This window comes from Protopterus annectens, chromosome 5.part0, assembly GCF_019279795.1.
Source record: "Protopterus annectens isolate FY-2018-M chromosome 5.part0, PAN1.0, whole genome shotgun sequence".
NCBI lineage: Eukaryota > Metazoa > Chordata > Ceratodontiformes > Protopteridae > Protopterus > Protopterus annectens.
This window is the reverse complement of record NC_056735.1, coordinates 1,704,486,857-1,704,512,940: the sequence shown is the minus strand read 5'-3', so window position 1 is coordinate 1,704,512,940 and position 26,084 is coordinate 1,704,486,857. Positions and strand designations below refer to the sequence as shown.

At 42.4% G+C, this 26,084-nt stretch overlaps 1 protein-coding gene across 1 annotated transcript in view; it reads right to left on the bottom strand.

Annotated features, from left to right (window-relative positions):
* The window catches only part of LOC122801842 (hydroxyacid oxidase 2-like), a 376,520-nt gene that overhangs the window by 117,994 nt on the left and 232,442 nt on the right, over positions 1–26,084 (bottom strand). The window contains exons 4-5 of the mRNA XM_044071491.1: positions 7,386–7,669; positions 3,100–3,318 (exon numbers count right to left, since the gene is read on the bottom strand). Of these exons, the coding sequence (XP_043927426.1) occupies positions 3,100–3,318; positions 7,386–7,669 (503 nt within the window). The remainder of the gene's footprint in view (positions 1–3,099; positions 3,319–7,385; positions 7,670–26,084) is intronic.

The following is a 26,084-nucleotide window of genomic DNA, read 5'->3' as shown; positions in this document are numbered from 1 at the left end:
TTTGATTTTTATGAACTATTCTTATAACCTGGGTAAATCTGAGCAGCAGGCATTTTTAGAAGTGAAGAATAATGAGCAGGTTGCTATAACTACTGCAGATATGGGAGGGGCGTTGGTGATATTGGACAAGACTGAATACAATAATGAGGCTGAGTTTCAGTTTTCTGATTGTAGATACTATCAGATACTTAACTTGGATACCACTATACATTTTAAGAACAAGACTGATATGGTTTTGACTTATTGGGTTAAGAAATTATGTTAGATTATTAATTTCAAGGTATTTTCTGCTTATACTTGGAGATTTGTTAACAACTGCTGAAGGCTGGTATAGCTTAGTGAAAGATTATTTCAGTGCACCAGAGGTGACAATATATAGTGTTCATATCCTGCTTGAGAGACGATAGAGGGATTTTATAGGAATGATGAAGAACATGATAGCATTTCGGGAAGAAACTGCAGTATATATGAATAACTGGAATGGTGGTTAGTATTACAGAAGTGAAAGATGGCCCAGGGGCTTACCTCAGTCTCTGACATTAAGTTAACCTTTGTACATTATGCATATTACTTTAGTAGACACAGAGCAAGGTCTTTGCTAGAAAAATACATTACCTAATAAATGTAAATTAAATACCAAATCCAATCTAAAATTACTAATTACAGCAATACGCTTATTTTAAACAACTATGAATACTTAAAATATTTTTAGTGTTTAAAATAAGAGTATTGCTGAAATTAGAAATTTTGGATTGAATTTGGTATTTAAATTATATTTATTAGGTAATGTATTATGATTATATAGATACATATATATTCTTTTTTAATTTTTTAGAAAATGGATTAACTCATTTGGTTGGATAGCCTATTAGTGGCTTAATTTGGATGATTACATAAGGCTGCATTTTCCTAGTGTTTGTATTTGATGAAGTCCCTGTATTTGGGATGAAAGTGCTTGTTTTATTTTCCATTAACCCTTTTCTATGGAGTGGCATCCTTGTGTGTTTTTAAATCAGTTACATGAATTGGTTACTGGAGAAACTGACAAGGGAGAAACACTAGATGTAGTCTGCCTGGAGTTCATCAAGACTTTTAACTCAGTCCCACACAATCAGCTGTTAAGAAATGAGAGGAGTTGGGGGTAAGTTGAAGACCAAATAATCACATTGCTGCATGGTTAAATGGTAGAACATTTAGATTAGTGGTCAGAGGTTCAATGCCAGAAATAATGAAAGTGACAACTAGAGTCTCATAGGGCTCAGTCCTTATCCCCATACTTTTAAATGAGTTACTTTCAAGCATATCTGAGGAATCAAAACCAGAGCTATTCTTTTTTACTGATGATACAAGATTAGGAGCATCAGTGAAGAATGGAGACTATAGAGATTAAGGAGAGATTCAGAAAGGCAGAACATATGGAGAAAAACACAATAGTTTTCAATCACTGTAGAAAAAGGGAAATACTGCACTTGGACCATAGCAGTGTTAGTGTAAAGTATAACTTTTTGGGAGTGAAGGTGATAAAAAGGGCAACAAAATGATCTGGTAATGCTTATTACAACTAGACTGGACCAGGAGGAGCAAATGGAGAGGGAAGTGTCTGCAATCAACTGAATTCTGCAGTATATCTCATGGAGGATTAACTCCCAAAACAAAAGTAATATTTCTCCTAAGCCAGGTCCTAGCCAGGCTGCACCATGAATGAACTTTGTTGTTCTGATGATCAACCAAGGAGAAGGATATCTTGTTTTTGGAAGGAATCTATAAAAAAAGCTGGTGGGGTACATATGAGAGAAGAGCATGCTGTAGGTGGATTGGACACTCTAAACTAACCCTAGGAATTAGTGTGTGTGCGTGCGTGTGTGTGTGTGTGTGTGTGTGTGTGTGTGTGTGTGTGTGTGTGTGTGTGTGTGTGTGTGTGTGTGTGAGTGTGCCTTCTGTGGAAGGTTGGACGCTGAGCTGGCAAATCGACACCGTAAAACTATACTGCCAATCATGAGCGGACAGGTGATCCGCTGTGGCGACCCCTAACCGGGAAAAGTCAAAAGAAGAAGAGACTAGAAGAATAAAGCTTGTTCTCACTTGATGCCAGAAGAAACAGAAGAGACATGATATGACTAAGAAGATCTTTTCAAGGAGATGTTAAAGATTCTGAACAGAAGGCTAGAAGAGGAGAAACAACAGATTCAGGTGACCACATAATGCTTAGATCTGTGCAAGGTCTTTTTTCTGGATCAGTTTATAGAACTATGCAAATGGACTTTCAGAATGCGTTGTGGAGAGGGAAACCATAAAGGAATTCAAAAGGATATGGAAGGCATGGTGAAGATGTGAGGAGAAAAATAGGAGAGGACTGAGGTAGAATGTTGAATGTATTTAAAGGACAAAGTAGATCAGCTTATTGCTGCCACGAAGAAAACGTTAAGCAATATTATCCTTCCATTTTTAGAACACATCTATGTTCACAATAAAGTTGCATTTTTTCTAGTGCAAAACATATTGAAGTATCTAGCAAGCAGAATGTTTTGTGAACTTCAGCATGCAGCTGTTATTGCAACGCGTCTATATTAGAAGATTGAATGCTAAAAATAGCAAACGCACTTTTATCAAACTTAAAAAATTTAAACCTTAAAATATCAAAGGAACAGATCAGTGAATTTTTTCTCAGGGAAAAAATTTGCTGATCCAAAAAAAAAATACAATGTACAAGCAAAATAAAGTGGGGGGCTTCGGCCCCTACACCCCCCAACTTAAATATACCAACTCCGAGATCATACCACAATAGAAAAAACAGCAAACTCCAGAGAATGGCCCATCAATTTTTTCCCTGGGAAAAAATTGATGTTCAGTTCCTTCAGCATTTTCAGATTTTGAATTTTAAAGTTCGATACAAGAGCGTTTGCTAAGTTAAGCGTTCGCTCTTCTGATAGGAACCCATTGCAACAATCTATTTATAAAGGCAAATATATGCCGGAGAAAATATAGACTAGATTTAAATGTAACTGCTAATAATTCACATTAAGGAGCTTTAAAGTTTACTGATGCCTGACAAGTCATTAAATACATATAACCTTCAAATAAAAAAAAATGTATACTGACTGTGGCAGATACACCATCCAGTTGCCTTCCTCCATGGTTTGACACGATAATCCCATGGACTCCATGCTTCAGTGCCAGCTCTGCATCTTCCTTTGTCAAAATGCCTTTGATGATGATTGGTAGATGAGTCAGAGACTGTAACCAATGAATATCCTTCCAGGTCACTGAAAGGTCAAATGTATTAGCTGGCATACCATACTCCTTAGATCCATTGCTTTCCTATCAGGAACACATAAATATATTTCTTTTGATAAGGATGAAATATAGCAGCTACAATGATAAAAATTTCTGTAAGAAAAGTTAATCAGGAGTGATATAGTACATATTAAAGGACAAATTAAAACTGAGGAAAATGTCAAAGGCAAGAAACTAATCAAATAAATGAAAAAAAACTGTCAGGAAGGGTCCCAAGGAACACCAAACACAAAAATGTTGAATAAAAGCAAGCTTTAATGCTGAATAAATCCAATAAATCCAATAAAATCGATGTAAAAGTCCAGTAAAATCGATGTATGTGAGTGCTTTCTTTAAAACATTGTTAACTTAATACTTCACTGTTTATTCTCTCCATATATAAAATAAGTAGGCTATCTCTCACTGCCCAGCTGCAAAATTATATATAAAGCAATGTGATGATATCAGTTAAATTAATACATTTGCATTTGAATGGTATAGCTCCACTTCTCTGGGTACTGTGCTATCTAGTACTTACCATCTTATTACAGCACTTATCATCTGGTATTTAAGGGTTAACTTGCCCAGATGTCTTACAAGTTTCAAGTGCAACAGATTCTAAAATGGCTGCCTTAGAGTAAAAAACTTCACCACAGAGTATTTCCTAAGTATTGCTTTAGTGACTTTTCTAAAATAAAAATAAAGAGGACTCAGAAAACTTCTTCAGAAATATCAGGAACTACCATTTATAAATGCCTGTTTCAAAACAATTCCAGGATTGAGAATCTAGTCACACAATATAATAAAAATGATTTTCTGTCAAGCAACAGATAATAAATCAGATATTGCACTGCATCTAACTGAAAAAAATACTGCAGAATCTATACAAAAAAGTAACTAAAATGTTATGACCAAGAAAACTTGATGAAAATAATATCATTGCACTCATCTGATTAATTTTCTTTCATCTGCCTCTTTCATCACTGCTCTCAGTTTTACCGCCTGTTTTCATAAGCTAGTGAAGGATTATATTTGGCTCATGTCCTGTAAAGGATTAGAAGCCAGGCATCTATACACATTTTACTCAGCATTATTCTTTCATTATGTTGACAGCGTGAAATAAATAAATAATAAATAAAGCTTCATTGTCAGACTCCTTTCTGCCATTCCCATTCATTTTGCAATTAATGTAAAAGGCAGCACTGCTCTAATTATTTGCTTATATTTTTAGTGTGTGTGTGTCTTTCGGCTTTTCCCGGTTAGGGGTCGCCACAGCAGAACTCCGGTCCGCTAATGATTGGTAGTTGATTTTTATGTGCCGAGTTACCAGCCTGACGCACAACCTTCAACGAAGGTACGCCCATTCATGCATGTCTCCATGCAGAAGACGCTCTAGCTGAGAATTGAACCGGACAGCGTCTTACTGTGAGGCGGCAACGCTACCGCAGCACCACCACCGTGGTTGCTTATGTTTTTAGTATAATGTTATTTTCATACTGAAATACCAAATACAATTAATTCTGATTGCTTTGTCCATTTGTTTTCTTACCTTATTAGCACTTCACCATATTTGTTTACTCATTGCTAGCTATGCTTGCTATACTTTCTGCTCAAACTAGGTGATTTTACTTTATTTTCAAACCTGCAGTTGATATTAATATATGCATTTTAAATTCATTTGTGGCTGTAACTTGCAGGCAAATATTTCATTATGCACAGGATTTTACACCATATGAAGGGTCTACCTCAAAAAAAAAAAAAAAAAAAAAAGTATGCAGACCTTAACTGTTCAAAAGTAAGCTTCAGTAAGATGACACAGATATCAGTTTCAGGAGATCCCATCACTCAAAAGCATCCATATCAGTATGCTTTTTTCAAGAAACAAGCCACTGTACCACCTGTGTGTGAGCTTCTCCTCTGTATAGCTTTACTTATATATACAAATTCCAAGATTAAACATCTGTGAGGAAAAAGGTGTAACTCTTTCTCAAGGTTATGACAACTTACAATACACAGTGATGTTCTGACTGCCAACTTAATGAAGCCAAGTATATGAATAATCAAGTTTTCTGCACCTGTATGTTCATTATCCATTACTGTCATTTCTGTAGCATTCCTTTGGAATGTTATTTTAGTGCTTTTCGCCCCAGGTGTTCCTTGAAGATATAACTGGTCTACATGGATAATTCAGATATTAAAATGTAACTAAATAAATAAAGCAACTATGCATTTGTTGATGAGTAAACCTTTCATAAACTGAGTATGTCATCATCAAGATGGTGAACAGAAGAGAATGCATGAAGAAACTGCCTACCTGGACTTGGCCAAGGCATTTGACACAATAATCCACTCGTACATTGTTGATAAACTGAAGAGGTTAGGTATAAACCATTATGTCACCTAGTGGATAACCAGCTGGCTTATGGACAGGAACTAGGAAGTTAGAATTGGGGAGTCCACCTCTTCAGTGAGGCCAGTCACAAGCAGAATCCCTCAGACATTGGTCCAGGGACTCTCCTTTTTGGCATTTACTTCTCTGAAGTCAAAGCCAATGTCAAGGGCCTCTGGCTGACTAAATTTGCAGGTGATTGCAAATTAGGAGCAGTCATAGAATCCCACAAAAATACTAATATTCTCCAGGAAGGGCTGACACAGACAAATGACTTGTGTCAGAGCCATGGACAAAAATTAAATGCCAAGAAATGCATAATATTATCCTTCAGGAAGTCATCCACCACTGATAACTATGATATTGACAACACACCCCTAACTGTTGACCCAGCAGTCAGGGACTTGGGGACACACATAGAAATCTAGCCATTGACCATCAACTGTCTATAGTAATGAGGAAATCATTCTATGTTGTGCAACTTATAAATGAAGGTATGACATCTAGGTCCAAGAAGTTCATTATTCTACTATATTTAGCATTCATCAGACCTGTCATTAAGTACAATGCCCCTTTTAATATGTACCAAATCATGCAAATTCAACAAATGGAATACCCAAAGAGGTTCCTCACTAAACGAATGCAGGGCATAAGTAACATGTTCTGTGCATAACACCTCATAGCCCTATCCCTGTATTCTGTCTCCTACAGGTTGTTGAGGGGAGTTCTATGCCTGGCATACAAGGTATTGTTAGATCTCACCCTGATGGACCTACTGAATATCTGCAAAATAAACAGCAGCAGAATTACCCATTTTAAAGACTTGAAAATCTTGCCTGTGATACAAATAGGACCTGCTGGAGAGATAGGTATGTATCCCACAGACTACCCCTTTTCTGGAAAAGGCTCCCCATCCATGTGAAGCACAGTTCCTCCCTAACCCAATTCAAGTTAGGTTTACCAGCTATCCCTCTTTAGGAAGGACAGTCCCTCTTTGGGCAGTTGTGTTCTGCTGAAAAAAACTAAAAAATGGCAAGAGTCCCAAGATTTTAGGACATAAAACATATCCTAAGATTTCTTTAATAGCTGCATAAATGAGTTATTTTGTATTTGAAACACCTAAATGCTATAACAAATAGCATAAGCAACTTAAATATTACATGAATAAACTTAGTTTGGCAAAAACGTGAAGTTATGTCCTTTGTATTGACTGTGGGTATGTTTTGTATTGCAAAAATTCACATTTCTCCAAAAAATGTCCCACTTTGGGCACTTAAAATGGTGGCAACTCTAATTCAAGTGTAACTTGGACAATTGGATGGGGAACAGGAAATTCAGCCCTAGTTTGGCACCTATGTCTCTAATGGACACAGGCAGCCTGTAAATGGTTTATATCCCCGGGCCCTTCTTGTAAATGTTTCATCTCCAAAGCTTGTGCTTACACTTATCAAAGTTACCAGATATGGGATGCATGGCTAGGCTTAAAAGGGCTGTTGTGGTTGTGGTTGTTAGAATAGTACACACCCCTGAATCTATGAACCTATGAAACAGCCCTGGAAAGGTGAGAAAATAACAGAAGTAGTGGACGTAGTTAGGTGAGCAGCCTAACCTACAGAAACTTTCAAATCTCTTACATAAATATCATGCTCTACTAAGCACTCATCTGTTCACAACCCTTTCATTAGAATGGATATACATTCAACAACAGAGTAGAATTAAGTACCTCAAATAAACCATCAAAATTCTTGACTTTTAGATGTGGTGGAAGCTGAAAGTTGTTTCTGATATCTGCTCTTCTCTTTCCAACTAATGGAGCATCAACAGTGAGAACTAATGCCTTGTACCCAGCTGCTTCTGCTCTGCGCACTAACTGTTCTGAAAGCTTCCTTTCGCGAAAGACATACAGCTGCAGCCAGTGGAGGCCATTTGGTGCTGCATCTGCAATCTCTTCCACTGAGTATGTTGAGTTGGTGCTGGTGATATAGCAGACATTCATTGCCCCAGATGCTGTTTAATGAAAAAAAATTCAGTTCAGTTTTAGTCAGTAGAACTTTAAATACCTTTAATATTTTGCACATTAAGAAAACACAATGTCAAAATAAACTGGAATATTGAAATCTCACATTTTTTTCTTAAAGCATTTACTGGTATAACAGAAAAGATCACACTCTGTACAGCTAGTAATTATGTAAGTTTATGTGCTGATCATTTACATGCTACCAGTAATCTCTGATATTCAATCTGACTTCCCCTCGGATTCTGCATGCCTTGCACGGCATGCAGGATTAGTGCAGGAGCTGTAGCAGGCAATATGTTTGCCGTGCGATCCAGGGGCATGCATGAGCACTCCTGCACTATTCCTGCATAGACTTAGCTCCTGTATGCAAAGTACCCCATTTGCAGGAGAAACCCATGCAAATGAGGTGAATTTGCTATCCAAAAAGCTGGAAACTGGCCATGCAGGACTAGTATAATCTGCAGAAATGTACTCGGATAGTAACCGAGTACATTTCTGCAAATTCCAAAATGGAGCCGTGACAGCTCCAAATAAGGGCTGCTTATCAGTCAGGAAGCATGCCAATGGCCAAGTATAAGGCCATTGGCATTGAAAACAGCTTAAAAATAAAAAAAATAAGGCCATTGGCATTGAAAATAGCTTAAAAAATAAAAAAATTCAACTTTTTTTCCCCCAATCTCGACTGTTTAAACGTTGGGTAGCAGAGCACAAATGGGATTGAGCTAAAAATAAAAAAAATACCCCAAAAAAAGCATTCTAACCAAAATCACTATTCTGCCATTATAGTCAATGGCAGGCAGAAGAGAACATGGCCAGTGAGTAGTGTTTGCTAAGGGGGGATGCTCAGTGTGAGACATATAACTATGCATTACCAGGCAATCCTATGCAAATGAGGGGAATGATAGTGAATCCCAGTTTTCCCCAACATGCTAGTCAGGTCCCAACAGTGTAAGAGCAGGATTAGCTTGGTGCAATCCTAGGAGTTAGCTGACATAATGGGGGGGGGGGGTTGTCAGGCATACTGTAAGCAGATTGGAGCCCTGTGGCTCAGGTTTGCTCCTAGCTAAGCACAGCTAAGCGAGGGGGTCTGTCTGAGTCTGCCTAGCACTCTTTACATTGCGTAAGTGGGTGTGCACGCTGTGCACCAGGTTTTAAAGAAAAAAAAAGCTAAACCAGGAAATAGGAGCTCTGTGCACATTTCAGCACTGTATTTGCGTGGCACGCCCCTGGGCTTAAACAGGAAGGCAATGGGAAGGAAAAACATTAGTAGGAAGTTAATCAAGGAGAACTAACACAGCTGGCAGGTGAAATGTATCAGAATCAGCCAATTACACAGGCAGCAGACCAGCCCAGCCCAGAACACTACTATAAACTATGCAACACCTTCCCCTCTGTTTTTTCCCCGTACTCTACACCACCGGTGTATACAAGCAGGGAACTTTTAACAAACAAAAGTACAAAATGATAGGGGCTGCAGCAGGCAACATACAACAACATGTGCAAGAGGCTGAGGGTGGTGAGGATGTGAATGCTGCCAATCAACCCACAGTGAGGAGACAGAGAAGAGTGTATAAACCCAGAGTAATCTACCAGGGGCTACATGAGTTGGAGATAGTGGAGCGCTATAGGGTAGACATGGACCTCCTACAGCAAATTGTTGAGCTGTGCCGGCCACGCCTGACACACAGAACTGACTGAGGGGAACCCATCTCTGTGGATACCAAGGTATGTGTAGGCCTAGTAATACTAGCCACAGGTACCTCCCAAAGCTCAACTGGGAATATCATGGGGATCTCACAGGCATCAGCATCCAGAGTATTCCACTAGTTCCTGGATGCCATGTCAGCACATGCCAGTGAGCACGTATATTTCCTCAACACCCGTGAGATGTTGGCCAGCAATATGCGTTTCTTCCACCAAATAGCAGAATACCCTGAGGAAGTAGGTGCTATAGACTGCATGCACACATGCATCAAAGCACTACCCGGTGATCAGGGTAGGGCCTACATCAACCGCCGCGGCCTCCCCTCCATCAACTGCCAGGTCACGTGCGATGCCCAGGGCATTATAATGAATGTGTGTGCTGGCTGCCCTGGAAGCTATCACAATTTCCACATCTGGCATCTGACGCAGCTGTAACAGAGATTTGCCAATGGGGACATCCCCTACGGTCACCTAGTGGGGGATGCTGGTTACACACCTGAGCCATGGCTGATGACACCCATCAGAAATGCAAACTCACCTGAACAAGAACACCATAATAAGGTACACGTACAGACCAGACTTATAATAGAGCGTGTATTTGGGATGCTCAAGTCATGGTTCTGGTGCCTCAACACATCTGGTGGAGCCTTGCAGTACTCACCAGCTACATGAATTCTAATTGTTATGGTATGTGCCATGCTACACAATATGATCCTGTGGAAACAGCTGCAGCAGGAATGGCATGGGGCAGGGCCAAACAGCACCCCACCAGTGCCAAGGCCTGCACAGGCACAGAGTGACTCAGAGGAGGAACAACCTGAGCCTGCCCCAGTAGGCAGATGGAGGAGTGCCCAGTATGCCCTAGGCTTGGCAAAGAGGCAACGCATAGCACATACACTGACACAGTAGGGACCCAGGGAATGACACCTCTCTCTAACTCGCACATACAGTAAAAGGGATGCCAAACATGACACTACCTGTGCTCAACCATGTATAGGGAGTGTATTATGCGCATCTGACATAGGCAGCTCTCAAGCACCATCCTCAATCCTGCCACACTCAGAAGGTTAGTCAATCAACATACCAATTGCCAAATGGAGTAGAATGTGTTGTTACCTGTATCTATGGTATGGATGTGAACATGCAAGGGAATTGGGTGGCTGAATGTTATGGCAGCAGATTGTAGATACCCATAGTGGCACCATGACATCTGTAACACATACTGGAGTCAACATAGTAGCCAGTACTACACAGGGTGACAAAACCCACTGCAGGAATTGTGCTGGGTGACATGTGTGTCCATATGACTCACACATGCCAGTCAGAGAGGTACACATACCCAACAACAGTCTCAACCAGCAGGACAGGTGTAGACAAAACCAAACAGAGCTTGTGCTATGGCCTCTGAATGATGCCTATGGGTAACCTCCTTTCCAGGCCTACACAGAAAGACTACAGCAGGTCAGGCAGTTGGATGTTAGTTCTGAAGGGTAGGAAGTCAGACACTAATATGTAGGGCAGCCAAAGCTAAGACCTGTAGTACACTGATATGCCTCTAGTCAGTATGATAGGTTAGAATACAGAATAAAATGGAGTACCTGACATACCAGTACAGTCATAGCAAATGTGTTCAAATGCCAGATATGCCCCCCCCCATCCTATGTAGACATGTAGAAATAGTAAGGTGTGCACCCCCCCAATCATGTGTAGAAATGTAGAAACAGTCAGGTGTGTCCCCTCCCAATCCTGTGCAGAAATGTAGTAACAGTCAGGTGTGTCCCCCCAATCCTGTGTAGAAATTTAGTAACAGTCAGGTGTGCCCCCCAATCCCATGTAGACATGTAGAAACAGTCAGGTGTGCCCCTACCCCCAATCCAGCGTAGACATGTAGTAACAGTCAGGTGTGCCCCCCCCCCAATCCAATGTAGAAATGTAGTAACAGTCAGGTGTGCCCCCCAATCCTATGTAGAAATGTAGTAACATGTATAAGTATAATACGAGTGGAGCACAGATGCCCAGAGGTGGCCAAGATAGCAGGATAGGTTGTAGCATTTGCACAATATGCAGGTCTGTGTGTGTTAGGAAGGTGTGTGTTTCATAATGTGTGTGAGTGGTCAGTATCAATACATGTTGAGGTAAGACCTGGTGGCCATTGCCCACTACTGCTGATGACAGGGACAAGCCCTCACGACTGAGTGCCAAAGACAATCCCCACCAGTATAACACATGCTAGGAGTAAGCCATTGTAAATGTATGGTGGTAATATGTGTCACCATCTGAAAGACTGACATGGCATGACTGTTGGGCTATACATCACAGTAACTGGACCTGTAGTATGGGATACCGGTGATGTCTGCTTGAACAACTGCAGGTCACAAAGGAGGTAGGACTGATGTACTGGGAATCAGCTGATGAACTTGCACATGCCAGCATAACTGGAATGCCCCATGCATATCTGTGTATCAGATGCAAGTAGTGTCCATAGCACATATGCACCCAGCCACACAAACACCACCCACAGGCATGTCTCTGGTAATATCCCTGCTGTGGGGAATGGGTACAGTAAGACCCCATGTGTATATGGCAATAGCGAAAGACTGCAGCATGCAGTGCAGGTGTCCCATGCAGGTGTATCCCTAGCTGTAGGTAGCACCTTGCCAGCATCCACACCACCTGATCAAGACGGATAGAAGGTATTGGCATGAATAAGTATCACACCAACCCTGTCACCCCAGGGGAATATACTGTATGGTGATCTGGGACTGTAGGACTGACAGAATGCAACGGCCTGTCACATCTGGCTTAAAGCAACACCTAACAGCCCACAGGCAACTGCCAAATGCCTGTGTCTCAAATGTACTGGCAATGCATGTTATGTCATGGACACCCAAATAATAACATAACACACTCCACATAAGCCATATGCAAGGTCATGTGGACAAACCACAGTAACATGTCCACCATGTCCCACTGCATGAACTGTGGACCAACACTAACACACACCTGTGATGGGGTGATACCCTTAGGGAAAGTATCAGAGAATGTATGCATAATGTATGGAAGAGGTTAGAATAACAGAAGGGCATGTGGGAGCATGGGCAGCATGGAATGTGCAGGGTTAGACACCAAGCTGTGTGCACACACTATCCCTGGCTGCAAACACATAAATGGGTGGCTACACACCTGCCCGTACATCACAATAGGGTAAATGTCCTGACCCATGGCCCCTGCCTCTGGCTAACCTGTGCAAATCTGTACAGCTGTAAGGCATTGCCACAGCAAGATAAGGCCATACTGTCATGTTGATGGGCGGACAAGTATGAGATCCTCTGCCAGCACTATACCAAGATGCTGAACTGGATACACAAACCCAGCACCAAGAGTCTGCAGCTCCCCATCCAGAATGGCATAACTATCCATGAATAAGTAAGTGTCTGCCCACAATACCAGACACAGCTGCAGTCACCCTTGTCCCCCAAGTCATCACTGTGAGCAAGAATGTCCACCTGACAGTACATGAGAACAGAAAACATCACTGTGTATAACAGTACATGTCTAAATATCTCTTCTAACAGCAGTACCATGCAGCTGAAGCAGCACAGACACAACCACCTATAGTACACACTATCCCCGGGACAGTTTGTCCCCATATTGCCAAATGATCAACGGATGCCCTGCAGAAACAGTATGCTACCTGTAGGTGTACAACACAAAGGTCTTCACTGCAGTACAAACTACCTGGAACTGATCCACACATTCAATACAGAAGGGCATACTGGGCATGCTCACACACAAACACACTTATTTCACTGAACTGCACTTCTGAAACGCTTATAATTGTGCTATACAGTTGATCTACTACATTTTGCACTGTTATAAAGCTTTTTTTATTGTTTCACTGCATTTATGTACTGTTTTATACTGTTTTAACATTACATAACTGTAAACTACTTTTTCATACTGAGAGTTGTATTTTCTGTTTGTGAGTGCTCTATCCAAGCTTTTCTGTGCATTTTTAATAATTGTCTGTTTACAGTTAAAAGCATTCTCTAGAGTCTGCTCCTTGATATGTTTAAAACTTTAATTTAGTGGCTACAGCTAGGAACTGTCATTTTTCCTACCCACCCTCCCTCACTAGTGTTGTGTGTGTTATATTTGGTAGCTTTGCAGTTGCCCGCCCATACTGTATATCTGATCTGTGACACTCCTCCCAGTCTACTGTCATTAGTTCACACAATCTAATAGAGAACATTTGTGAAGGCCAACCCACTCAGATTCTTAACGTTGCATTAACTTCTGTTTCAGCTTTCTCCATTTCCACTTTACTGGGAAAAAAATTCTAAGCTTGCTTCCCCCCTTTCCTGTGGCAGGACTTGTCCAAATACGGATTTGCTGTGTCCAGGACTGTTTGTGAGCTCCTAAGCCCCCCCCCCACTTAACTGGAGTTAAACTATTGCAGGCACTATAAAGTCTGTTCTTCAAAATTTCCCTTGCAACTAGCCAGCTTTTTAGTTTTAGCACTCAAATCTGTTTCTTTGAGCTCAGCACTTGTTCAGAACTCATTGTAAGCACTAAACACGTTACAAATGACTACAGCACTCAACTTTCCTCACTTGTCTAGAGGAAAACAGTTTTTAGTACTTAATAAATAAGCACCTATTCAGGCATGTCTAAAGGTCAGCTCCCGGTGTTTTCTCCTGTCTACCTGATGAATCTGGGCATCTTGGGACAATGCAGCAATTGCCTCATGTACACAGACAACCCCCTCCTCCTACCACCCAACACTACGACCTGTGAGAGATGCACTTATATAGCCAAACTGGAAGCAAAGCTCTCTTCACCAAAGACTGGCCTAGACAGTCTAGAGGAGAAGGTAAACACTTGCACCGCACCACACTCATCACATAGTCCCTCAAAACCTACACCACCAAAACACACACACACAGAAGCACAAAACACACACCTGCATTCGCAGAGGCTCTAAGTACAAATCTGCCCAAACAACAGAGACCTCCAAAGCAGAAATGCAAGCAACCTCCACCCCCGCAGCACAGCCCAAATGACATATAGCCCACATACTCAGTGTGCCACTCAACTACAGCCCATAAGGCATAACTTACCCAACACTCTAGTCATAGGTGACTCTATAGTCAGGTACACTGATGTCAGGTGCCAGGATCTGCCACATGATGCACACACTCAGGTCACTCCACAACAAGTACAAATATGACTCTGTCATTGTCCATGTTGGTGTGAATGACCTGAGACATACCTCCCTGGACTACATGAAAAGAAACATGGAGGAGCTCTCCAATCTTGTAGCCGAGGCAGGTATGACCCTAGCCCTGAGTAGCATCCTGCCATCACCCAGAATGATACCACAGTACAAGGACAAAATGATTGACTTTAACAATTGGCTAAGCTTCTGGTGTCATTCTAAGGGAATCCAGTATCTATCTGCCTGGGATGACATGATCGACAGACCACGCTGCTTTGCCAGAGATGGCCTGCACCTGTCACCTTTGGGATTCTGGATACTGGCAAAGGCTCTTGCCACCCCTATAGTGCCTTTTTTAGGCAAGGTTCAAATGACGAATACACCACCATAACAGGTACAAGCAAGCAAAATCTGAGGGTAATGCTACTCAATGCTAGAGGTCTAAACCTCAAAATGCACTCACTCGAGCCACTCCTTAAAATGGAGAACAATGACATCTGTGCAGTGACAGAGACCTGGTTCAAAGCTCCAGAGAGCACCCCTGCATTACCAGGCTATAATTCATACCACACCTTTCGGTCACCAAACCCGGACCGAAACACTAAAGCTGGAGGTGTGTCTATATTCATTAAGGATAGCCACACCTCCAAGCTAGTTGCTCAGCATAATGCATCCGAGATTATTCAAGTTCAACTAACTGGGCAAAACCGCAATCCAGATTGTAGCTTGCTACAGACTCCCCACCATGCCCCAGGATTCCCACTCCTCTTTTCTTGATACACTGGAAAATATTAAGGTACAACCCAACACTCTAATAATGGGTGATTTCAACTATCCTACCATTAACTGGGAAAACTACTCATGTACCAACTCTTTTGCTCAATGTTTTCTGGAAATCATCAATTCCAACGCCTTGGATCAACTTATCCACAGCCCCACCAGGGGCAGCAATATCCTAGACCTGGTCATCACCAATATGGGTGACTGGTGTTCCACACCAGAGGTCAGCTTCTCATTGGTCAGATCCGACCACAAGCTAATCACCCTAGACATCCACATCCCACTCCCAGCCCCCATTAGGAAAACAACCGTAAAAATTTCTCCAAAGACAGAAGTGGCAAACTTCACGACACCCATGCAGATGGACAATAGAGGTACAACTGCTGAATCCTACACAAATGCACTTTATAAGCACTTACATGAGTGCATGGATCATGCTATCCCTAACAGAACCAAGATGCTATCCTCCAAAAAAAAGGAAGCAAATCTGGTGGTTTTCTGCCATAAACAAACTCTACAATAGAAGAAAGAAACTGTTGCAAAAAAAGAGTAAAATCCCATGATTGGAAGAATTCCCTGGTCAGCCTCAGTAAGAAGCTGAGATCCCTCATAAAATCCTCCAAATCTAGTTATGAAAACAAAATTGCCACTGATTCTAAAGACAACCACAAAGCATTCTATAGCTATGTCAAGAATCTCAATGGCAACACTCAGATCTGCTCTGAGTTGCAGCACAATGACACTAAATATACAGAACCAACTAATATTGCCAACATCCTGGCAGATAGGTTCAGTGTTAACTTTACCCACCTCTCATGCCCTAAAGGGCCCATCTTTATACCGGAAGAATGCAAAGTTCCTGTAATCACAGCTGCACAGGTAAAAACCTCACTCTCCAAAGCCAAGAACACAGCATCCATGGAACCTGACAACATCCCAGGCTGCCTTCTACATGAACTACAGAATGAACTTACAATCCACCTAAGTACCATGTTCAATCATAGCCTCACCTCAGGCTTTGTGACCATTGAATGGTGCACCATGACAGTTATCCCACTCCACAAAGGGGGGTCCAGAACAGACCCTGGGAACTACTGCCCCATTAGCCTGACGAGCCTCATCTGCAAGGCCATGGAATGTATCATCATGGAGCTCATAAACAAAGACATTGGAGATCTCCAAACTCTGGACCCCACATAGTTTGGGTTTGTAAAAGGCAGATCATGTCTCCTAAACCTGATAGACTTCTTTGAAGTAGTCACCAAAGCCATAGATGCGGGTAAGGTGGTTCACACAGCCTATCTAGATCTCGCCAGGGCGTTCGGCACCATCCCCCAGTCAGGAATTATAATTATAGATAAACTCACTAAACTAGGTATAAATCCCTATGTCACAAGACGGGTTGCCAACTGGCTTACTGACAGAACTCACACTGTGAAAGTAGCAGACTCCAAATCAGACTTCAGACCAGTGACAAGTGAAGTACCACAGGGTTCAGTCCTGGGTCTTCTCCTGTTTGGTATCTACTTCTCTGAAGTACAAGCTAACACAGAAGGTCTTTGGCTAACTAAATTCACAGATGACTGCAAACTAGGAGCCATAATTGAAACTAGTAATGATGTGGACATCCTACAAAAAGGCCACACTGAGACAGATGCCTGGTGTCAAAGACATGGTCTCAAGCTCAATGCCACAAAGTGCATTGTCATCCCCTTTGGTAAAAACTCTGTACCCATGAACTACCACATAGGTGGTAGTCTACTTAACACTGAAAGTGTGATAAGAGACCTTGGGACACAGGTGGACGGTAGTCTCTCCTTTGATAATCACATTGCCACAGTGGTCAGGAAATCCTTCTACGTGGCACACCTCATCACAAAAGGTTTCTCATCCAGAAAAAAAAAGAGGTCATTGTTCCCCTTTACTCATCACTCATTAGACCCATTATAGAGTACAATGCCCCTTTTAGTATGTACCTCAAAAGACATCTACAGCAACTGGAAAGGCTGCAAAAATACCTCACAAAGAGGATTACTGACCTCAAACAGATGCCGTACGCAGACCGTCTCAAAAAACTCCAGCTTTACTCCGTCACATATCACCTACTCAGAGGCGGTCTCTGCCTAACATACAAAGCTATGTCAAATCCAGAGCTGTTGGACATGCTCCACTTAAAGAAATCCCAATCTCTCCGAGCTACATGCTCTAGGGACCTAAACCTTGTCACCACAATAAACAGAACATGCTGGAGGGATAGATTCTTGTCCCAGAGACTTCCCATACTCTGGAACAGACTACCTATCTATGTCAAACAAAGCTTCTCATTATCACTCTTCAAGAAAAATCTTGATGATTGGATGGGTAATGGGAAATTCACCCCGGAGATCACTTCTGTGGTCCTGCTTGACAGGGGCACAGGAAAATAATTTTCTTGGGTGGTGAAAGCCAGGGTACCTTTTAGGCTAGGCTTGTATGTGCCCTAGGGCCAATAGCCTAGTACCTACCTATGAACCTATGAACCAATGAAGGCCATGTCTGCAAACAATAGTGGACCAGACATATCTGGCAGTTGCAGATGTTAGTGCAGACACTCCTCAGTATGCAGCACTCATGCTTTGCACACACACACTGGATAGGAATACAGGCATATAACCAAGGACAACACACTATAATAAGCCAAAAGTAGATGTACACAGATGTGTGGAAGAGAGTGACAGTCACAGGGGGCCATCCATTATGAGGTCTGTCCCACCCAGCATACAGCCAAATGGCTACAACCACATGAGGTTTGGATGTCACTCACTGTAGACCTTAGCCACTGGTATCTCTCAGCATTACGGACTATGTGGTGCAAGTGCCAGCTGTGCAACATGACTGTACAAAGAAGTAGTCATCTAGCAGCTGTATACACATACCTGAAGGATATAACCCTGTGTGTGCCCGCATGTGGTGTGTCAACCTCTAGATGAATGGGTTATGGCCCATGCTTACACACTGCCCTCCCCATAGCCCTACTATGACAAGCCTGCTACTTGAAATACACCCTTGTGAAAGGTGTAGGCCAGTAATCTCCGTGGCACTTCCTATAACTGCGGACTGCTGCAGTGTGATAAATTAGTTAGGTAGGAGTTCTAATCTCACACATGGCAACTGTGTGTGTGTATGTGTGTGTGTGTGTGTGTGTGTGTGTGTGTGTGTGTGTGTGTGTGTGTGTGTGTGTGTGTGTGTGTCTGTCTGTGGAGAAAGCAATGCTTTTTAGGCTAGTCACACTCACTACAATTCAAATGCCCTACTTTGTAAAGGCAGCTGATGTCATACACTGTGAAATACACCTTTCAGAAAGCTGTACCCTAGTAATCTTTGTGGTGTGTCCTATAACTGCGTACTGCTGTAGTGTGATAAACTAGTTAGGTAGGAGTTCTAATCTCAGACATGGCAAGTGTGTGTGTGTGTGTCTGTCTGTGTAAAGAGCAATGCTTTTTAGGCTAGTCACACTCACTGGAATTCAAATGCCATACTTTGGCAAGGCTGCTGATGTCATACACTGTGAAATACAACTTTCAGAAAGCTGTAACTGAGTAATATCCGTGGCGCATCCTATAACTGCATACTGCTGTAGTGTGATAAACTATTTAGGTGGGAGTTCTAAACCCAAACATGGTAACTGTGTGTGTGTGTGTGTGTGTGTGTGTGTGTGTGTGTGTGTGTGTGTGTGTGTGTGTGTGTGTGTGTGTGTGTGTGTCTGTTTGTGTAGGGAGCAGTGCATTTTATGCTAGTTACACACACTATGATTCAAATGCCCTACATTGACAATCCTGACAATGTCATTCACTGCAAAATACACTTTTGGAGAAGGAGTACTCCAGTAATCCAGGTGGTGCATCCTATAACAGCTTCATGTAGTGTGATATAGAACTCTGGTAGGGGTTCTATTCCCACACATGGTAGTTGAGGTTGTTTTGTGTGTGTTTCTATGTCTGTGTAGGGAGCAATGCATTTTAGCCTAGTCACACTCACTACAATCCAAATGCCCTACTTTGGCAATCCTGCTGTTATTCATTGTGAAATACACCTTTGGGGAAGGAGTATTCCAGTAATTCCCATGGTGCAACCTATAACAGCTTCATGCTGTAGTGTGATATAGAACTCTGGTAGGGGTTTTATTCCCACACATGGCAGTTGTGGATGTTTTGTGTGTGTTTCTATGTCTGTGTAGGGAACAATGCATTTTAGCCTAGCCACACTCACTTCAATCCAAATGCCCTACTTTGGCAATCCTGCTGATGTCATTCATTGTGAAATACACTTTTGGGGAAGGAGTACTCCAGTAATCTCTGTGGCATGTCCTATAACTGCATAGTGCTGTAGTGTAATAAACTAGTTAGGTCAGAGTTCTAATCCCAAACATGACGTGTGTGTGTGTGTGTGTGTGTGTGTGTGTGTGTGTGTGTGTGTGTGTTTGTGTATGATTGTAATTTATATCCTGTGTGAAGGTGGTCATGAGTGTGTGACAATTGGACTCAATGTGGAGCAGGTTTTGCAAATTTCTTATATGGTGGCCCTAGTACATATCACAATGTCCACACTACAGGGATAACAGATGTGAAATAGCCAAGAGGCTGGGGTGCAAATCCATACCCCTACATGTGACATCAAGGCCAGGCAAACAAAGTTAGCAACCCAAGTATTACCCAGAGAACACTCTCAACCCATGTCTCATACACACAAACACACACACACACACACACACACACACACACACACACACACACACACACACACACACACACACACACACACACTTGCCTAGGCAACAGCCGCTATGTTGGTAGTACCCTGCATATTGCCTACTGATAGTAACCATGGTGTGATTGCAGTGGGCTACAGAGGGCATTACACCCTGTCCAAATGTCCAATAGGCACGTACATGCTGACAGTGCATCTTCCCCATGTTCCCCACTGGACACCTGCAACACCTGTGGTGCCATCAAATGTGACCCACAAAGAACATACCATGCCTGAAAAACATGCCCTGTATGAACAGATGCCACTGACACTAGGGAATACTAGTATCATGCTATCAATGTATGTGCAGGGTAAACCTGCTGTCCATTAACAGTTCCCGCCATGTGAGGCCAGGACTGGCACATTTGATGATAACAATCTGTGTACATAACATGACCCAGACACCCCAGGTGCAGTTCCACATGTCACTGTGCATGTATGTGGGAGGTGTGCACATCTCAGACAACGTCCATGTCATGGACTAAGGAACACAAACATGGAAAGCAATGCACAGCATTGGCCACAAGCAATAGTCACCCAGGTGACTGGATGGTGAATACAATACCCACCTGTGTGGGCAAATCCAGAAACTACACCCCTGAGTCACAATGCAGACCATTGTCATGTGGGCTGATGCCAAGGTATACCAATCGCCTAGCCTTGTATAGCTGTCAGTCACAGTCGACCACAACATACCCGTGAAGCAATGCATCTATGCATGTCAGTACTGGCATCATGTTTGTGTGTGTGTTTGTGTGTGTGTGTGTGTGTGTGTGTGTGTGTGTGTGTGTGTGTGTGTGTGTGTGTGTGTGTGTGTTGTAGTATCACATTTACACTCACTACAACCCCATTGGCATACTGAAGCATGCTGTCCAATATCAGACACCTCCACATACCCTTTGCCCATATAACCTCTGTATGACCCCTGTGGTGCATGTGATACCTGCACAGTAATGTGTTATGGCAATCTCACTAGTGATGAGTTGTATTCCTGGCACTGCCAAGTGTGTCAATGTGTGTGTGTCCCTGTGAGAGTGTAGCTGTGTTGATACTGGCACCTGTTCATGTGGACAGGCACTTGTACTGCACCTACCGTATAGCTACCTTATCCCTGTTGCAGATGCCACTCACCATCACATATACGTTTTGAAGGCTCCTCAACATGTAACCTATGTGATGCATCCAATAACTGCAAAGAAATGTGATAGCACTATGTAGTAGTCAGTAGTTTGATACCCTGTGCTGGTAGGTGTGTGACACAAACATGCTTACGTTTTACTCTCCCACCCCTCCCCGACTTTACTTTGCCCCTGTCTGCCTCTCTCACTCTCTCTCTGGTGAATGTGGAGACCTACACCTGCTTTGCTTAGGCAGCAGCATGTGTATTTTAAGTGATGCTCATAATCAGCTGATGGCCTCTGCATGAATTGCAGCCCTCCTCTAGCTGATTGCTTGTGAGACAGCTGTGGTAGCGTTCCCATTGCCAACTGCATGAAAACGCACTCCAATATTTAGGAACATCATGTTGTTGTTGGGCCGTTTCAGTCACTGTGAGCAGGAACTCATTCTGTTGTTTGGCAAACAGCATCTCAGACGGATTGAGGAGTTACCTCTAACAACATACATTGTGTAAACAGGGCAACACACAGGAGGGGGATGTGCCTGACCTGAGTAGAGACTGTAAGTGCTGCTATACTGCATTTGGAGTAATGTTGGTTTAACAGGGTGTGTGTGAATATGGCTGTCCTACATGTTTTAATAACTACCATGTCAGTGCTATGTGTATGAGGGAACCCCATCTGCAGACTGGGCAGTGTGTGGTGCCTTTTGTTTCATGTGTTACCCACAGAGCACCTATTTGTGAACTGCAGAAGGTAGTGTGAGGATTGCAGTCTGTAGATGGTGACAACCGTGAGAGTTACTGACTTCATATCCCTCATAGGACATATGTTGCAACAAACCCTGTTACAACAAAAAATGTATGAGGTTATCACAGCAACATGTCAGTATTGGCCCTGTGTATGTGCCTCCAGTCACAACTCTGTCAACCTTTGTACATATGTCATGCAGTAAGAGGTGCATATGTGCTGTACACCATAATTAGTGATATCGTATCTGGTAACAAGCCAGTGAGATATCAGACAGCTACACATGTTATGTATAGTAGGGGTTATATTTGATGACATCACCTGGACATTCTGTGATTGTGTGTACAGTACTGAGGTCTGTGTACGTAAGTTGAATGTTGACAGTGTGTGTATTGATATGTACTTTGGTCTGTGTACAGACTGTGGTAGATGTCATTGTTCTTGGTCCTGTTCACTCTGTGTTCACATTGGCTGTGGTTATGCACTTTCACACTGATGTATCATACTCTGTGCTGTGACATGCCTGTAGAGCCTGCTATATATGCAGGTACATGTGCATTCCCCCATAGGAAATGTAGGCCAGTGTTGAGCCAGTCTGCCTGTAGCCTGCACAGTGCTTTGTTACATGCCTAGCAGCTTAGTGTACTTACCCAGTGAGATGTCATGTCCATATACTTGCCAGATGTACTGCTGCCGGGCCTCCCTTAACAGTCATGTATGTCATACAGAGCAGTGGGATGCTGTACAGATGTTGTAATATCGAGTGGGTAGTATGTGGCCACGGCACCTCTGTACCAGTGGTTATTATGTGTCAGGACAGACAGGGGTGTGTGAATGCATAACCTATGGGGGAAAATGTATACCAGTCATTACGTGTTATATCCATCTACATGGCTGTTAAGATTCACATTGTCAGGCTTGGTCCACATGTCTTGCACTAAGGGGTTCTGTATACACCTCTGGACTGTCCAGAGTGTGTCAGAATGCCCACATATATTAGCCAATATCTCTGCTGTAGTCCACAGGAGCATTACGTGCTAGCAGCGGTACTGTACTATGATGTCCTTAGGCTGCCTGTCAGTAGCCAATGGCACACATGTTATAAGCATATGTGACCTCCCACACACACCATGTCTATGAAGACAATCCATATTACAGTAGCAATAGTCTACAAATATACCTGCTATACACACATGACATCTCCTTGCACAACAGAGTTGGGACTATAGGGGCTGAGGTAGGACTGCACTCCATGTTCAGTACATATGGTGAAAATATATGTATATATATAATTATCCAGATATCTATATAGATACACATAGGCATATCGACATATATAGATGGATATGTATACTTACAGATATATACATAAACACCCAGATATATACATATACAGAGCAATATATATCTACACATATACAGATAGAGATACATATGCACATATACATATGGATATCTACATATATATTGACAGTAGTAGATATATCAGAATAGATATGTATGCACATATAGTTATAGATATCTACATATATACCAACATAACTAGGCATATCTGTACACAAAGGATGTGTATACATATATAGCTATATAGACATATACCTATATATACATATACATATATCTATATATACATATATCTATATATACATATATGTGTATATACATATATATATATCTATATATACATATATGTGTGTATACATATACATATATCTACATATACATATATGTGTGTATACATATATATGTGTACATACAAAGAGATGTACACATGGCCAAATATATGTAGCACCATACAGATGTGTATACAGACATATGTATGAGTATACATGTGTATGTATATGTAGACATATATAGACCTATTTTATGTATACAACCATAATCCTGTCATGAGTAAACCTCACAGTTGTGTATAACCTCCCAGATTTATCTCACGGTATGTATCTGCTATGTACACATTATGATAAAGCAACATATGTGATGCAACAGCCATATTAATAACAAAGATCATACAATTTAGGAACTAAAGGCAATTGTTCAATACTACTCAATATGTGTATTAACAGCTATATTGGTAAAACAACAGCTGTCGTCACAGTGGTCATGGCGTAGTGGTTAAGTGTTGTGACTTCAGTGTATAGGGTCCTGGGTTTAAGACCTGCAAGGGCTGTTCATTTTGCTGCTGGGCAGAACAAGTGCTGTCAGATACATATTGGTTAAGGTAGTTTTGAGCTGCTTTAAGCAGGTTTGCATGGGTTTGCGTGAAGCTAAGCAGTGCTGAGCTATGGGTAAACGTACGGGTGCTTACACAGTCTAGACGTCATTTACCAGTGCACAAATCAGCTTAGCTGTTATATTGCAGCAATGCTGATACTTGCTAAGCATAGGTTAACCCTGGTAAACAGGACACACCACCTATAGGTGCATGCAATGCCATGTACAATACATGCACCTATGTGCTGTCATTACAGTAGCAATGGGTGTAAGTGTCATGTGTGGGACACAGACATATATGAGGCCTGTACAGCACTGTTATCTGTGTGAATGTATTATACAGGCATAGTAGGTGCTGTCACACTGACATGTAGTGCATCATGGCAGTACTACTGTTAACAGTGTTAACCCAGGGAAGAGCAGAGTGCTAAATGTAGTACTGACAACAGGCACACCTGCGGGCATAGCTGGACACTGAGGCCTCCCTGTTGCATCCCTTGTGTGTGAGCTGTGTCACAGTATATACCCCTTACTGGGTAATGATCCATCATGTGGAATGTAACTGTAGACTACCATCTGTACAGCACATGTTAGTGAGGGCATCCCACATGTATAGTGATGGCATAAATATTGTTGTCAGATGTCTATCTGTCAACACACTCATGCTACTGCATAGCTACTTGCCAAGATGATGACTGTCAGTCCCTGTACAGATGTGCAGATGGCAGGTATTCAGCTGGGATATGTACAGGCAACCTAAGCTTGATTGACACTGACATGTCTGCCCAGCTGTGTAAGCAGTGGCATATATAGGAGATGTCACCCTGTATGCACCACATGCCACATGTACCTCCACTACACTACCACAGTCAACTGAACATGCTTGGGTACAGGTCTCCATCACATACACTAACCATGTGTTGTAATGCATTTTGCATACATGTCAACTTGATCACCTCAGTGGCCATGTGCAGGAGGCACCTGGAGGATTGGCTAATGCCTATCATTCTCACCCTGAGGGTCATGACAGTAGTGTCTGTCAATAGATTGCCTGCTGCCACCTGGCAGGTGGCAGGATATCACTGTGCACACAACCCCTACACAACCCATCTCCCCTTCGACAATAGTTAGGTACACAGCTGTGACCATCTGCAGGGATGCACCCCTGTACTGACATCTGTGCATGACTGAGTATAGCAGTGTCTGTGTGTTAGTACACCTGTACTTGGAAATTCCACGAGGGCCTTCACAACCAATGCAACACCCATTGCCATAGTCAGTTGTGGCTGCTGCTGCTGTATGGGACATTACATGTATTCTGTTAAACTCCCCCCTATACCGACTACACAAGCCTTGCAGTACCAGGACAACAGTGTTTTACAAATGTGTTGATAGGCATGGGATACCGATTGTGTTCTGGCATGTGTGTGTAGTTGTGCATTTCCATATATCTGTAGGGTACAGCATTTCGAGGCCACATACTCCTATTACAATACCCATTGCCACACAGTAGTACAGATAGTGTTGTTGCTGCCCATAGGTGAGGCATGATAATGCAACACCCTACTACGTGTGTGGCATGTGCATGAGATGCATTTCCCTGCAGTACCACTGTTGGGGTATACTATGGGTTGTATAGCAGTCGCGACCCATATATGATGGTGGGTATGGCAGAGTGCCATCATGGGTTTCAGGGAGTATAATATCCACTGGGGGATGTGGGTCCTGTGAACACTGTCATTACACCAAGGTACACCCGGTATATGTCCCATGTACCACTTTATGGTTACCACTGTCACCATCAACCATACAGGTAACTGTTACCACAATCCAAGG